Source organism: Eleutherodactylus coqui, chromosome 6, assembly GCF_035609145.1.
Source record: "Eleutherodactylus coqui strain aEleCoq1 chromosome 6, aEleCoq1.hap1, whole genome shotgun sequence".
Taxonomy (NCBI): Eukaryota; Metazoa; Chordata; class Amphibia; order Anura; family Eleutherodactylidae; genus Eleutherodactylus; species Eleutherodactylus coqui.
Window position 1 is genome coordinate 45,561,053 of NC_089842.1, and position 16,599 is coordinate 45,577,651.

At 41.6% G+C, this 16,599-nt stretch overlaps 2 protein-coding genes across 2 annotated transcripts; both read left to right on the plus strand.

The window, feature by feature from the left end:
* The first annotated feature begins 287 nt into the window (after positions 1-287).
* Positions 288-1,196, plus strand: LOC136633547 (olfactory receptor 5I1-like). Its single transcript, XM_066609307.1, has one exon. It carries the CDS (start codon positions 288-290, stop codon positions 1,194-1,196), a length of 909 nt encoding a protein of 302 aa, XP_066465404.1.
* A 7,413-nt stretch (positions 1,197-8,609) lies between these two features.
* On the plus strand, positions 8,610-9,518 carry LOC136633548 (olfactory receptor 5A2-like). The gene has a single exon (XM_066609308.1). The coding sequence runs from the start codon at positions 8,610-8,612 to the stop codon at positions 9,516-9,518; it is 909 nt and encodes a 302-aa protein (XP_066465405.1).
* Positions 9,519-16,599: the final 7,081 nt, after the last annotated feature.

Below are 16,599 nucleotides of genomic sequence, written 5' to 3' on the forward strand. Positions count from 1 at the left end.
GATAGACATGACTAAGTATGCAGTCAGTGTATGCATTTAAGTAAGAGAGGGGTTTTACCCATGAAATGCCAGTGCTGATTGTCTGGATTTTCTATCAGACTGCACATGCCACAGATGCGGATTTCCTGATATTGCATGTTGAATCTAGTTTCAAGTAACAAAGGTCCAAAAAAGACCATTGCTTGTTGAAAATTGTGTATTCTTGGTCCATTATATCATGAGGTAACTCCTACTGTCATAGAACCTTGGCTTTGATTAGTGATATGGATAAAGGAAACCGTACAACAATGGAATTTATTTTTGTATCATTTTCCAATGTTCCAGGATTGCAGTATTTCCTATTTACTTCATTTCTTTGTATCTATAGTATATCTATCGTTGCGCATATGTTTTTAATCGTCGTCTATAACCTCAGTGCTAACCTACATACCCCTATGTACTTTTTTCTCGCCAATTTCTCATTTTTAGAAACATGTTATATCTCAACGACTACACCCTACATGTTAAAAAATCTCCTATCAAATCATAAAACCATCACTTTCTACGGCTGTGCCGTGCAAATGTACAGTTTTGTGTTACTGGCATCTACAGAGTGCTACTTGCTGGCAGCCATGGCTTATGACCCATATAACGCCATTTGTCACCCATTATTCTATAACATGATTATGAGTAGAAATGCTTGTGTTAAGCTTATAGTGTGCTCATGGATCATTGGTTTGATGGCTGCCATAATACATACATCTCTTACATTCTCCTTACATTATTGCGGGCCCAATAAAATCAACCATTTCTACTGTGACATTCCACCTGTAATGGCCTTGGCATGTACTGACACACAGTTTAATGAAATTGTGACTTTTATAATTGTCCTATGTGTGGTTGTAGGTGCTTTCCTATTAATAATTGTTTCATATACACGGATCATTTGGACAATTATAAAGCACCATTCCTCAGCTGGGATTAAGAAAGCTTTCTCCACCTCCACCTCTCACCTCATAGTTGTGACTATATTCTTTGGATCCGCTAGTATAATGTATCTGAGGCCTAAGTCAACTTATGGTACAAATATGGATAAGTTTATATCACTCTTCTATACTGTTTTTGCACCATTGTTAAATCCCTTTATTTACAGTTTAAGAAATGGTGATGTGAAAGTTGCTATAAGAAAAATGATGCATGACTTAAAAATAGGTTAGTCATAAAATATATATTCTTTTCCTCATTCCACACCATTCACCATTCAATTTTGCTATCGATGTACAAATCTGCGACCCTAACGGCCGCGTTATAATTTTGGTGGGCTACCTAAAAAAGCACAAATAACATTGATCAATATCTATGTCAATTGAATACATGACCGATTTATAGACACAACAGGCCAGAAATTGAGGGGTGAAGCTACCCTGGGAGAGTGGATGTATAAGATGGCATCATATGACTCTTTTCGTTGCCTCAACGCATCAGCAAGGGAATATTCCTATTACTCCCCATGACATATGACATATGAAAGAATTTTAAACTGCATAAAATCCTGAACGATGATTGTTCAGTGTAAACAGCAGCAGATCAGTACTGAACGGCCGCTATGTTAAGTGAATGGAGAGGGGCGGGGTAACGCGAGGAGAGAAATTTCCTGCAGCCGCCCTGCTTAGAAGCAATGAAGCGTGTTCCTGTGCAAAAGCACATGAGCGGGTACTTGTGAGGACAAGTGATGGGCATCGTTTGCCTGATATTCTTCCAGTCAAAAGGGGCCTTTATTATGGCATTTATAGGTTATTGATATTAAAGTGTAAGCCTGCTTTTTCACTTCCTTCTTTATGTTTTATTATCAGTTATTTAAGACCTTCCTGACTTCCTGCCAGCAACGTTGTATAAGTTTGAAATGAAAATCTAACCGGAGAGCAATTCACCCTAGCCCAGTACATAAATCAGAGAGAGAAGTAGTAGTAGCAAAGCTGCCAGTCTGCTTTCAGGTCTGATGGCTTTGCTACTTTTACTCTTTATGAAGCTTCCCTTCTTTTCCTTAAAATGATAAATGGGCAAGGAGATCGTACTTCGGCCAAATCGATATCATCATGAAGTATATTCCAATATATATCAAAGATCCTAAAAATCTCTTTAGAATGAATGTCATATGTGCCAGTGACCCTAAAGGACTTGACACCTTGAGGTTGAACTAAAAGATTTTGTCTCAATTGTATTTTTATTAGTAAATGTCGGCTTCCGATAGACTGTTGTAACTAGTTTCCCCTGCGAACCTTTACTAATGGACAATTGCAAGAAGGATAGTGTGAAATTGTGACCTTCAAATGTAAAGCAAATACTAAGCTGATTGTTCTAAAGGTACTCTACAAATTCAGAAGAAGACACAGTAGACCCACTCTCTTTAGTATAATGATGTTACCATCCTTATCAGAGGTTATTCTCACACTCCAAAACGCGCAAGCTTTGCAATTAACTCGAAGACAAATTGAGGCATTCTCTTCTCATACAGTTCACTTAATTAATCAAAGAAAATACGCTCAAAAATTCCAACATAAGGACAGTCAAGCTGAGGAGGAAACTTTGTGCTATTAGGTTTGAGGGTTGTAAATGGCCCATCACCAAGCATCTTTTGTCCTTCCTCCAATAAACCCTCTAGCATCCTCAGATCAGAAAGATCCACAATATCCATACCAAGCTCCTTACAAAGATTCTTATTGGACTTACTGAAAAATTTGTGCAATCTCAACTTTCTAGTGAAAAGAGAAAGATCTTTACCCATAAAAAATTATCATATCTCATTGTTCTGACAAATTGATCGTTTGAAACTCATCAGTTTCAGGGTGCATTCACACGAACGTATATCGGCTCGGTTTTCACGCCGAGCCGATATACGTTGTCCTCGGGTGCAGGGGGGGAGGATGGAAGAGCCAGAAGCAGGAACTGAGCTCCCGCCCCCTCTCTGCCTCCTCTCCACCCCTCTGCACTATTTGCAATAAGAGGAGGTGGGGCAGGGGCGGGACTAAAGTACGGGAATTTGGCCATTAGACGGCGAAAATTAGTCGGCTCCATGGGAACGAGGACGCTAGCAACGGAGCAGGTAAGTGAAAAACTTCTTATAACTTCTGTATGGCTCATAATTAATGCACAATGTACATTACAAAGTGCATTAATATGGCCATACAGAAGTGTATAGACCCACTTGCTGCCGCGGGACAACCCCTTTAAGATACATCCGAACGTCCTTATCTGAAAAACATTATTTGCTCTTAGAAATGAGAATTCATATATATGTTGGAGCACTATAGGCATGTAGGTTTTTCTTTTATATTTCTATATTGTCTCTACTACTACTTTTCCGAGCATATACAGTGGGCTGAATTAATTAGGATGTTTATTTTACTTATAAATTGATACACGATATCTTAATATGTTGACTATAAAGTTGTGTTGAACTATGTTAAGCAAATCGATTGTATAGAACATGAAGCTATTACCTTAATATCATAGTTCAGTATAAACATGTATATTGTGTACTATGTTATTTTTGCTATGTCTGGAAAAACTTTTAAATAAAAAGAAAAATGATAAAAAAAAAGAAATGAGATTACAAATTAGTCATAGACCTTATTTACATATGTACATGGGTACATCTACAACCCAAATTGTTTCAAATGTAAATCACCAAATGCAATGTTATATCACTGTCTGTGTACCTGTCCCCTTATAAAGGCCTTTTAGGTGTACATCCACAATTACATTCCAACACATCTGACAACTTTTTGTCTACAAGGACCATTTTGTGATTTTTAGACCCCAATAAGTATCGTTGCTTATCGGGGTACAAAAACTGCTACATTTCATAGCAGCAGAGGGACTGGAAGCTATCTTGCTGATGTGGCTGCAACTAACAGCAACTCCTTTCAAACTGTTCCTAGATAGATTTGTCTTTCTGCTTCACACGGATTAAACTACAGTTTTTCTTTGCGACATGGGGGAGCCTTATCCAGATGTCGCCTCAAAGAGTTAGGGACAAACTTAAAAAGTACGTTATTACACATGTTGATGTCAGGAGCAAATATTTGGGAAACCACCCATTTAGGGTGTTCTGAATGGGCCATAGGGGGATTTCCGCATCCATCCACCACATACCTAGGATGAATTCTAACAGTTAGATTCTCTTCGTTTCTTCTGGAGAGATAATTGGTAATATCCTCCCTCACTTTGCAGGAACGGAGGACATCATAAGATTATGGTAATAGCAGGTCTGACTTTGTTTTCTTAATTTTTTTCTCTCATTCAAATATTTTATTGTGGTTTGTTCAAGACTATTTGCTATGTAATCTCATATCCAATAGAGATGAGCAAGCGTACTCGCTAAAGCAAACTACTTGAGCGAGTAGTGCCTTATGCGAGTACCTGCCCGCTCGTCTCAAAAGATTCGGGTGCCGACGGGGGAGAGCGGTGAGTTGCGGGAGTGAGCAGGGGAGAAACGGGGGGGAGAGAGTGAGAGAGTCCCCCCCCCCCTGTTCCTCCCCGCTCTCCTCTGCCGCTCCTCGCCCCCCGCTGACACCCGAATCTTTTGAGACGAGCAGGCAGGTACTCGCATAAGGCACTACTCGCTCGAGTAGTTTGCCTTAGCAAGTACACTCGCTCATCTCTAATATCCAACAATGAATATAAACTGAGCAGCAGATACAGATACAAAGACCCTATTTATCACTAATATCGTGTGGGAGGGGAAAAACAAAAAACTGAAATGCTGTTGTCTACATTTTTTATGTTGTGTTTTATTACATGTTATGAAAATTTAATAAAAACATATTTAAAAATAAAAAGGTAAAACATGTGAAAGGTCCTATCTTTATATGTTTTAGGGCTCACTCAGACTAACATATTTGTGTGTGCAAAACACAAAGAATAAAACCCATTGATTTCACTGGGTTCGCTCTTATTTATCTTTTTTTTGCGCATGCATTTCTCGTGTACACTAAAAAAAAAAAACAGGATGGCAAAAAGTATTTGTGCATACGCTTATCTGAAGCGATCCTTAGGCACAATAAGAGCCTATGTAAATCAATGTACTGTACATGCATAAATACACACGAAATACGCAGGAAACTTGCATAAAAGCTGAATATGCACAAAATCAATGGAATTTTGAGCATTCTTTTAACACGTGTAAGTACGATGCATAGTTACACCTCAGGCAGATATGCAAATTATTAGAGTTGTGGCATGATTAAATGAATGATCTTGCCATCTGAGGCCCTAAAAGTGGTTATATCCCACGATGCTGTTGGGAGGTGTTGGAACCTGTGGATGCGTGAGAGCACATACACAAAGAGCTCAGGACACCCTCGACAAAACCCCAGTTGTGAGGTTTCTCTGTTAGTCTGACAAGTGCGAGCAACTCCAACTGTTTCATTTTCACCATCCAGAGATAGGTGACACCATCATTACAGAAAGGGAGAATAGTTTAGTACCGTGTTAGCCAGTAGAGCAAAGAGTGATTGTTCTTAGTAGGAAAACCCAAGTAATCTTGTAGATATGATCCTTTTTAATGGCTACCAAAAATAAATGATGCTATTGCAAGCTTTCAAACCTACTTGGGGTTCTTCTTTAGGCTGATGGAAAAAATCTATTGTTTGATTTAATTTTGCTTTTACTTACATTTTTTGTTAGATTTCATTGTTTTTTGATGCTATGATAATTTTTGGTCTCAAATACCACTAATGGGAAGAATGAATAAGGGGCAAGGTAGGCACAGAATAAACATTTTATTGTCTATGAATCATAATAACTTTTGTCATTTGTACGGTTTCTCTAGCTGAGTGACCGGTGTGTTGTGTGTTACACTATTGCTTATCGACAGAGAGGAATGAAATCAGTGGAGAATGTTGCTGCATTGAATGACCTCTCTGCAAATGAATCTTAGGGTGATCCAGCTGACCCTTCTAGTGACGACGAAGAACTACAGTTGCTGGTCTCAAGTTCTGACACGAGGGGCAGCAAGGCTGTCAAGTGGGATACCAGTGCCTGTTCGGGGATGTTGCAAACACAGTCGTGCCGAAGATAACACAACCTCCCTCAAGCAGCAGCCAACTGTGACTTCACGTGATCACGGGTAGGTCCAGGGTCGTTGGTGAGGTGTCAGTCATGGCCGGGGGTGCACTCTCCAAACTATGATCATGAAGGAGAAAGAGGGCTCCGTCGACCACCTTGGTGATGATGCAGTTAAGGATAGACTAACAGCCGAGCAACCTGACTGTGATGCCGTCATCCCATGTGGAAATCATCATGGAACCAGATGGCACTCAGTGGACTGTTCAAGCTGTAGGGAAAGCTTCATCTGGCCGACGGGGTGAACAGAATGTTTTCAGAGATCTCCCTGGCCCCACCCCTCATGCAAAGCGTAATATTGAAAACACATGTCAGTGCTTGGATGTTGATGAAGTCTAAAAAGATCCTGAAATATATTGTGACATGTACTGAATTAGAAGCACGCTGTGTTTTAGAATGTATCGATTGGTGAATCACGATTAAGGAACTAGAAGCATTTCTAGGAATAATGTACATTAGGGAAGCCATTGGTGCTTGAATTGGGAAGCTTGTAAAATTCTTGCTTCCACCTCCGGACAATGTTTATCCTCTCCACACTGGAAAGCACCTCCTCTCTCGTCCTACTCTGACAACAGCCTCCTCACTCCAACTCATCCTTCACTTCCTGTCTTCTCTCCTGCACTTTTTCTCCAAACTCCTCCTAACATCCTGCCTCGCCTTACTCGTTTTCCCACTCTTGGCTCTGACCCTGCCCCCTTTACTAATCAGGGATAGAATGACAAGCAGCCAATCAGCAGCCAGCTGTTGCCAAGTAGTTATCTTAAGCTTGTGAAGAAAGGGGAAAGATAGGGTATTTCTGATGTATGGCATCTTCTATGTGTCCTAGGAGCACATAGCTAGGTGTTGTAGGACTGATGTTTTGTGACTAACCTGCAGGACCTTCTGGGCCACTACATTACAACCTCGATCCTGCCTCTTCTGTGGAGCAGCATACTGCTCTATTTCTGTTGTGATGATCTTGGGACCATGGCATACAACAGTCAGTCACCTCTAGTAGTAATATGAGGTACAATACCAATTTCAGAGATATGTTAAGAACATCCTTCAGCCAAATGTGTTGCCTCTCATGGCAGGGCTTACAAGAGGCATTTTTCAGTAAGATAATTCTAGTCTGCAAACTCAAGAGTATCACAGGAATGCTTCCACAAGATTGCCATACTCTGTCGCCTGTCAGGTCATCAGATTTATCGCTAATAGAGCATGTATGGGACCATCTGGGATGCCAGCTTTGACAGGCTAAGAGTTTGCACGAGCTAGAGGCTCAATTACAGCAAATGTTGATCCATATGCCAAATGATACCATATGAAAGCTGAATGCCTCCATGCCCACCCATATCACATTTTGCATCCAAGCTAGAGTCGCCCCAACAGGGTACCAGAGCCTGCCTTCAAGTGTTTAGTTTTTCACAACCAATTAGTCTTTCGCTCTAATATTGTAATCATTTATATCAAAGTTACAACTCCTTCTAGATACTTGATTTTTTAACATTGAGTATATATCATGTATTATGTACAGTTCTAATTTGTAACTTTAAAATTCAGAAGGCCACTCAATCATTTTTCAGTGCGCAGAAAAAAACACTACTGTCATTGTCCTCTCCTGAGGGTAAATAACATTAATAAACACAATTATTGGTGTCTGCTTGTCTCTATATAATGTACCAGTTTCATTTAAATGGATTTTATTCTCTCTGCATGCCAAGGCCAGAAAAATGTTATTGTCTTAAAAAAAAAGTTTATCATCCATATTCTTTTTCATGTAGCAAAAGCAATAGGTGAAGTTGTAAACTTTTGGGGAAAAATACCAGTTGACAGGCAAAATATACTTTCTCTTTCATGTCAACCATGGTAGTAACTCCAAGTCTGAACTCTTGAGCACATTATTAATAAAACCCAGATTGGATTTAATTTGTTCAAAAAGTTTCTATCTACAATTATCAGGATATTGGCATCATCAGGACATCAATAATATTAGGACATCAACATGGGAGCGCATAATGCCTGACACCTCCACAAAAATTCTGCTTTGTTAATCTAACACTATTTTATGCAGAGAGCTGCTGGAAGCTGTAAATCATTTACTATGTACAGGACAGGAGCTTCTTCAGTGTGCCAGAGAAATATAACAAAGCTGCCCTCATCAGGTGTCCAATGAAGCCGCTCGCCCTGTCACAGGTAAAGAGCAGTACAGGACATGCAGTACCACCTTGTACTGTAGATAGACATGACTAAGTATGCAGTCAGTGTATGCTTTTAAGTAAGAGAGGGGTTTTACCCATGAAATGCCAGTGCTGATTGTCTGGATTTTCTATCAGACTGCACATGCCACAGATGCGGATTTCCTGATATTGCATGTTGAATCTAGTTTCAAGTAACAAAGGTCCAAAAAAGACCATTGCTTGTTGAAAATTGTGTATTCTTGGTCCATTATATCATGAGGTAACTCTTACTGTCATAGAACCTTGGCTTTGATTAGTGATATGGATAAAGGAAACCGTACAACAATGGAATTTATTTTTGTATCATTTTCCAATGTTCCAGGATTGCAGTATTTCCTATTTACTTCATTTCTTTGTATCTATAGTATATCTATCGTTGCGCATATGTTTTTAATCGTCGTCTATAACCTCAGTGCTAACCTACATACCCCTATGTACTTTTTTCTCGCCAATTTCTCATTTTTAGAAACATGTTATATCTCAACGACTACACCCTACATGTTAAAAAATCTCCTATCAAATCATAAAACCATCACTTTCTACGGCTGTGCCGTGCAAATGTACAGTTTTGTGTTACTGGCATCTACAGAGTGCTACTTGCTGGCAGCCATGGCTTATGACCGATATAACGCCATTTGTCACCCATTATTCCATAACATGATTATGAGTAGAAATGCTTGTGTTAAGCTTATAGTGAGCTCATGGATCATTGGTTTGATGGCTCCCACAATACAGACATCTCTTACATTCTCCTTACATTATTGCGGGCCCAATAAAATCAACCATTTCTACTGTGACATTCCACCTGTAATGGCCTTGGCATGTACTGACACAAAGTTTAATGAAATTGTGACTTTTATAATTGTCCTATGTGTGGTTGTAGGTGCTTTCCTATTAATAATTGTTTCATATACACGGATCATTTGGACAATTATAAAGCACCATTCCTCAGCTGGGATTAAGAAAGCTTTCTCCACCTCCACCTCTCACCTCATAGTTGTGACTATATTCTTTGGATCCGCTAGTATAATGTATCTGAGGCCTAAGTCAACTTATGGTACAAATATGGATAAGTTTATATCACTCTTCTATACTGTTTTTGCACCATTGTTAAATCCCTTTATTTACAGTTTAAGAAATGGTGATGTGAAAGTTGCTATAAGAAAAATGATGCATGACTTAAAAATAGGTTAGTCATAAAATATATATTCTTTTCCTCCTTCCACACCATTCACCATTCAATTTTGCTATCGATGTACAAATCTGCGACCCTAACGGCCGCGTTATAATTTTGGTGGGCTACCTAAAAAAGCACAAATAACATTGATCAATATCTATGTCAATTGAATACATGACCGATTTATAGACACAACAGGCCAGAAATTGAGGGGTGAAGCTACCCTGGGAGAGTGGATGTATAAGATGGCATCATATGACTCTTTTCGTTGCCTCAACGCATCAGCAAGGGAATATTCCTATTACTCCCCATGACATATGACATATGAAAGAATTTTAAACTGCATAAAATCCTGAACGATGATTGTTCAGTGTAAACAGCAGCAGATCAGTACTGAACGGCCGCTATGTTAAGTGAATGGAGAGGGGCGGGGTAACGCGAGGAGAGAAATTTCCTGCAGCCGCCCTGCTTAGAAGCAATGAAGCGTGTTCCTGTGCAAAAGCACATGAGCGGGTACTTGTGAGGACAAGTGATGGGCATCGTTTGCCTGATATTCTTCCAGTCAAAAGGGGCCTTTATTATGGCATTTATAGGTTATTGATATTAAAGTGTAAGCCTGCTTTTTCACTTCCTTCTTTATGTTTTATTATCAGTTATTTAAGACCTTCCTGACTTCCTGCCAGCAACGTTGTATAAGTTTGAAATGAAAATCTAACCGGAGAGCAATTCACCCTAGCCCAGTACATGAATCAGAGAGAGAAGTAGTAGTAGCAAAGCTGCCAGTCTGCTTTCAGGTCTGATGGCTTTGCTACTTTTACTCTTTATGAAGCTTCCCTTCTTTTCCTTAAAATGATAAATGGGCAAGGAGATCGTACTTCGGCCAAATCGATATCATCATGAAGTATATTCCAATATATATCAAAGATCCTAAAAATCTCTTTAGAATGAATGTCATATGTGCCAGTGACCCTAAAGGACTTGACACCTTGAGGTTGAACTAAAAGATTTTGTCTCAATTGTATTTTTATTAGTAAATGTCGGCTTCCGATAGACTGTTGTAACTAGTTTCCCCTGCGAACCTTTACTAATGGACAATTGCAAGAAGGATAGTGTGAAATTGTGACCTTCAAATGTAAAGCAAATACTAAGCTGATTGTTCTAAAGGTACTCTACAAATTCAGAAGAAGACACAGTAGACCCACTCTCTTTAGTATAATGATGTTACCATCCTTATCAGAGGTTATTCTCACACTCCAAAACGCGCAAGCTTTGCAATTAACTCGAAGACAAAATTTTTTTTTTTTATTGAATCTATTTTTATTAAGTTTTTCAATTTTACAATATACGGTATAACATCTTCAGACAACAAAGGGCAGATCACAATCGTAGTACGCAATTTTGGGTTCATAGGGTATTAGGTACATCAAGCGACTGTGTAGCATTTTGACAGATAACAGGGTGATTAATAGGCTGAGAAAACGTTTTAACTCTGCCATATCAGAACAATAAGTGAGTATCTCAAAAAACTAAACCTTGTGGCAAACATAGCCAGACAGGACAGAGACACAGACAAATCAAAACAAGAAAAGACATGACGAGACAAGACGAAAACAGGGGTGGAGGGGAGAGGGTAGCAGGGGGGAAATTTGGGTATTTTGTAAGGGTGCCTCTGGCGGTACCTATATCTTGAAGATACGTAGTTAGGCTAAGTAGAAAAAATGTCGAGGAGTCTCAGCTCACGCCAGGAGAACCAGGTTTTAATGAACTTATCATATGTGTTGTTGTGCCAGCTAGATAGCTCCTCCAGGTTGTAGATCGTGTCTACTTTGTCTCTCCATTGTATCAGAGAGGGGGGTGCCTCGCGTTGCCAGTGGAGAGGGATCAGAGCCTTTGCAGCGTCTATCAGGAGGGCCATCAACTTATCTCTTTTAGGGTGAAATGATGAGGATGGCCTCCAGAGGAACACTATGTCAGGCGTGAGTAAAAATCCCGGTTTTATCTTTACCAAGACCTTCCCCACTCCCTCCCAGAAGGGTCTCAATCCTTCGCACGCCCACCATATGTGAAGGTACGATCCCACCTCCCTCTTACACCTCCAGCAGCAGTCCTGAGAGGATAGTTTGTAAGCTGAGAGCCATTGCGGAGTCCTGTACCACCTGACCAGGAGCTTATAGTGGGATTCCTGAGCGAGAATGCAAGGAGATAAGCCGAGTGAGGTGTTCAGGACCGCTTTAATTTCATTAGGGAAGAGAGTTAGGTTCAGTTCCTTTTCCCATGAGGTGATAAATGTAGGTTTTGTTGGCTTATGGGGAGTGATGAAGTGTTTCCTTAACAGGGAGATTTTCCTTTTGCTTGGCATAATGTGCTTAAGTGTACTTTCGAAAGGGGTCAAGGGTCTAGCTGTACCATGGCTCTTAAGAAAGTCTCCTAATGTCTTGGTCACTGAGGCAAGAGTAAGGAAGGAGGGGGACCAGCTCGGAAGCAGTCTTTGTGGGATCTCCGAGGGGGGTATGTGAGCTAGCTCCTGCAGATCTCCAATTTTGTGGTCCCGGAATTTCTCCCAGATTGAGGCGTTACATGAGTCAGATGGTAAATCTAACAGTTTATGAATAGTGCTTAACGGGAAAATTGGGGATGGATTTGGGGCCAATTCCTTCTTAACCGTGTCCCACACCTCGCAAGGTCCTCTCAAAAGGGGGCAGAAGTCCCTTTGTCTATAGTTGTTTCTGCTCGGATACCAAAGATCCTCCAGAAGCATTCCACCATTCCTGGTCAAGGCTAGTTTAGGAAGCAGTGTTTTTAGCCGGAAGGACTAGGTCCAGCCAGTGGCTCAGCTGCGAGGCCCTATAGTAATCGAGTATGTTGGGGAGTCCTATTCCACCCTCCGATTTTCTCTTAATCATTAGGCTGTAAGCCAGCCTTGGTCTTTTATGCCTCCATACATATGCCGCGAAGGCTGAGCGTAGAGACCTAAAAAAAACTGCTCGGAAGGTGAATAGGAAGCATCCTAATTTTGTAGAGAATTTTAGGAAGGACATAGGATTTCAAAATGTTTCTCCTACCGAACCAGGACATAATTGGTAAATCGTATTCGGTCAGTAGCTTCTTCACCTGATCCAATAGAGGAGTGAAATTTACCTCGTATATGTCTTTGGTTTTCTTTGGTATTTTTATACCAAGGTAGTCCAAAGAAGTCTCCGACCACGCAAAGGGAAATGTTGTTCTAAGTATTTCGCAACGAGAAACGGGGATGGAGATGTTGAGAACAGTCGATTTATTGAAATTTATTTTAAAATTTTAAATAGTTCCAAATGCATTTAGTATCTCGACTAGCCTGGCAAATCCTTTTTCGGGGTTGGTTATGAGAAAAGCTATGTCATCCGCGAAAGCCGCAGTGGACAAAGTGTCTTCTCCTATGTTTAGGCCTTTAATATCCGGGTCCTGTCTGATCTGTGTCAGGAGCGGCTCAAGTGTCAGTATGAAAAGTGAGGGGGAGAGAGGGCAGCCCTGGCGAGTGCCGTTTTTAATGTCAAACGGGAGTGATAGAACTTCGTTAACCCGAAGTCTAGCGTGGGGGAATTCATACAGCGGGAAAATTGCGGACACAAACTTCTCTGGGATATTGTAGTTAAGTAGAGTGCTTTTCATGTAGTTCCAGCTAACTCTATCAAATGCCTTCTCGGCGTCGGTTCCTACGAAGGCTAACGGAATGTTTTGGGTCCGTGCATATCTCGCCGCATAAAGGAGCCTGTGGCAGTTGTCTTTACCCTCTCTCCCCCCCACGAAGCCCGCCTGTTCTCCACTGATCAGAGCAGGTATGAATCTATCCAACCTTCTAGCCAGTAATTTCGCCCACAGCTTGACGTCCTGATGGATGAGAGATATGGGCCTGTAACTCCCACAGAGCGCAGGATCCTTATTTTCTTTGGGAATTAATGCTATATGTGCCTCCTGCGCCTGTTTGGGTAGTTTGGACCCTGAAAGAAGTGCATTGAACAGGTCCGTCAGTCTGGGGGTCAAAGCCGACTCGAAAGTCTTATAATAAGTCAGGGTTAAACCGTCAGGTCCTGGGCTCTTATTGGGTGGACAGGAGGCTATTAGATCTTTTATCTCCGACTGTGTCACAGGTTCAAGTAGATCATTAGCTTCTTCTCTTTTTAGTTTTGGCAAGGTGAGGCGGTTTAGGAAGGAGTCAATTTGCTCTTTAATTTGGTGTGTCGGGTCCTCTGGGAGTTGTCTCTGCAGATTGTACAGATCCGTATAAAAAAGTTGGAACTGATCGGCTATGGCTTTGGATGAAGTTACTATTGTATTAGCCCCAGTTTTGATGGCATGGATTGTACTTTTGGCCCGTGCTTTCTTAATTAAAGCAGACGTATATTTGCTGCCTTTATTGCCTTGTGCGTAAATAATATGTTTCCTATAGAAGTGCTTTTTATTAAATTTAGAATCCAAACACAGTCGAAGATCTTTCCTTAGCTCGGACAGTTTATCTATGAGGGAATTGGTTTGCGAAAGCTTTGCTAGCTGTTCTATCCTAGCTATTTGCGCCAATTTATCATCTATTTCTTTTTGTTTTATTTTTTTTGTTCTAGAGCCCAAAGCGATGAGCAGGCCTCTAATGTAAGCCTTATGGGCCTCCCACACCATGGGCACTTCTACCTCTCCTCCCGCGTTGAGTTGGAAGTATTCCTCAATTTGGCTGGTTAGTTTTAAAGTCTCTTCCTTTGAGTCGAATAGAGTAGCATTAAGCCTCCATCTCCATTCCTTGGGGGTTTGCCTAAGAGCGCGTAGGGTTATGTGTACCGGTGCGTGGTCGGAGACTGTTATCGAACCCACCTCGGCACCCACCAAATCCTTGAGAAGCCCAGATGAGACGAACAGGTAATCAAGTCTCTGATAGGATAGATGGACATGGGAAAAGAAGGAATAATCCTTCGTTGTTGGGTATAGAAGTCTCCAAGCGTCCACCAAGCCCATATCATGTAGGCATTTATTGAGTCTTCTCAGTCTCAATCTAGGTAAGTGAGAACGCCCGGTTGAAGAGTCGAGTATGGGATTGAGGGTGGCGTTAATATCTCCTCCCAATATAATATGCCCCTCTGCGAAGTGTGTAAGTACTTCTAACTGGGAAACTAACCAGGGGACCTGGTCGGTGTTGGGGGCATATAAATTTGCAATTGTGATTTGTTTGTTGTTGATGGTCCCTTTCAGAAACATGACCCTACCCTCACCGCCAGTGTACTGCGAGTTGCAGATGAAACTGAGGGTTTTGTGAAAAAATATTGAGACCCCCCTGGAGGATGAAGTGATGCAAGTGCTGTGAAAGCTCTGAGCAAATTGCTTACCTGGCAACGCAAAGCACCTGTCCCCCTTGTAGTGGGTCTCCTGGAGGAGAAGAATCTTTGTGGCGTATCTTTTGAGGAGTAGAGACACTCGATGTCGTTTTTCTGGTGTGTTGAGGCCTCGCACATTAAAAGAAGTTATCTTCAGGTCATTCATGTCTCCCTACTTACTGGAAAGAGGTGTAGGAAAAAGGAAAGATTGCTTAGTAGAGATTCCGGTCTTATATTGAAACCTTCTTACCAGACAAGATATAGGAGCGAACAAATGGAGGGGTGGGGGTGGGAACCAGGGTAAGTGTAAAGGGAGTTATACACTAGGGAGCAGGACACTAGGAAAAAATGATAGTTACACAGACAGACAATTAAAACAATACAGTATATGATAATAAGAGAAAATTGTATAAAACTCTTGTTGTTAGGTGTATGGGTTACAACAAGCAGCTCACCCACCGCACCTAAGTACTTGAATAGAATGAATTTACGGCCTGGTCCGATAAGCACGGTCAAGGACCCTTGCTAATGGTGGGGAATCAGGCAGGGGGCTGGTATATCAACCCGCGAAGATGAGTAGGTACCAAAGAGAAAAGCAGCACAATCACGGAGTGAATAATACCATATCTATGGCAGAAGTTTTAAATAGCCGGAGACCTTAAAGGTCTTGAATGGAACTGTAAGGGCTAGAGAAAGACATCCCCTCAAATACTCAGGGAAAAGTTAAGCGTGCCCACCGCCTCCTCTGTAGCCCAAACAGTTCAAAACGGCCATAGGGGTCAGGCTCCACCTACACACTCAAATCAACAATGTCGACTCTTCAACAGGTGCAACTAGCAGTAAAATAGAGTCGGGAATATGATAATGTCCACAGGTGGTGGTAGCCCTCTTCCTCTCAGGGGGAGAAATTTTATCAAACCTCATGTGGATTCAGGTGTCCATCATGTCCATTTCCTCTCTGGACTTCTTTTTCCTCCCTTTGGGTGATTTTTGGTTGCAAACCGGAGTCCAGCCTCCAGTAGTAAGTAGACTGGAAAATGAAGGAAGGTCGGGTAGAGGCAACCAGCTCGGAATTTCAATAGGTGAAATGTCCAGCAACTGCCAGCATTGTTGGAGGTCACCAGGAGAGCGGATGTTAATTTTTTGACCCGCGTGGGTTATCCCCAACCCAAAGGGGAACAACCACGCGTATCTTATTCCTTTTTCTTTGAGGGCCTCCAGAAGGGGGCGCATCAGTCGCCTTTTGAGCAGGGTGGAAGGGGCCAGATCTTGGTAGAATTGAAGCGGGGTGTCACCGTAGCAAAGGTCTTTGTGTTGCCTTGCTGCCTTTAAAATTGCCGCGGCGTCAGGAAATGAGAGCAATTTACAGACGACATCCCTGGGAGGGTCCGAGGGCGGGGGAGGGGATCTGAGTGCTCGGTGAATGCGCTCAATAACGATGCCGGAAGCTCTTTCCTCTCCCAGTAGTAGACTGAAAAGTTCTTTGGCTATTTTCATTAGGCAGTCAGACGCCCAGGACTCTGGGAGCCCTTTGATACGGATATTGCTGCGTCTGTTTCTGTTTTCGATGTCTTCTTGTTGTAACAGGGCTTTGTTGATCTGGTCATGATGCTCTCTCAGCGTTTTTTCCAGTTCAAGCGAGTGAGTTGTTAAAGAGGTGGTTGTTGCCTCCAATTCCTCCACCCTGCGGCCCATGAGTCGGAGGTCTTCTTTAATTTCTCCCAGATCTGTTTTTAAGGGTTGCAGTGCTTGGGAGAACAGC

Bases quoted from the DNA above. Each gene is read 5' to 3' on its own strand.
- LOC136633547 (XM_066609307.1), top strand. From the start codon at position 288: ATGGAATTTATTTTTGTATCATTTTCCAATGTTCCAGGATTGCAGTAT.
- LOC136633548 (XM_066609308.1), top strand. From the start codon at position 8,610: ATGGAATTTATTTTTGTATCATTTTCCAATGTTCCAGGATTGCAGTAT.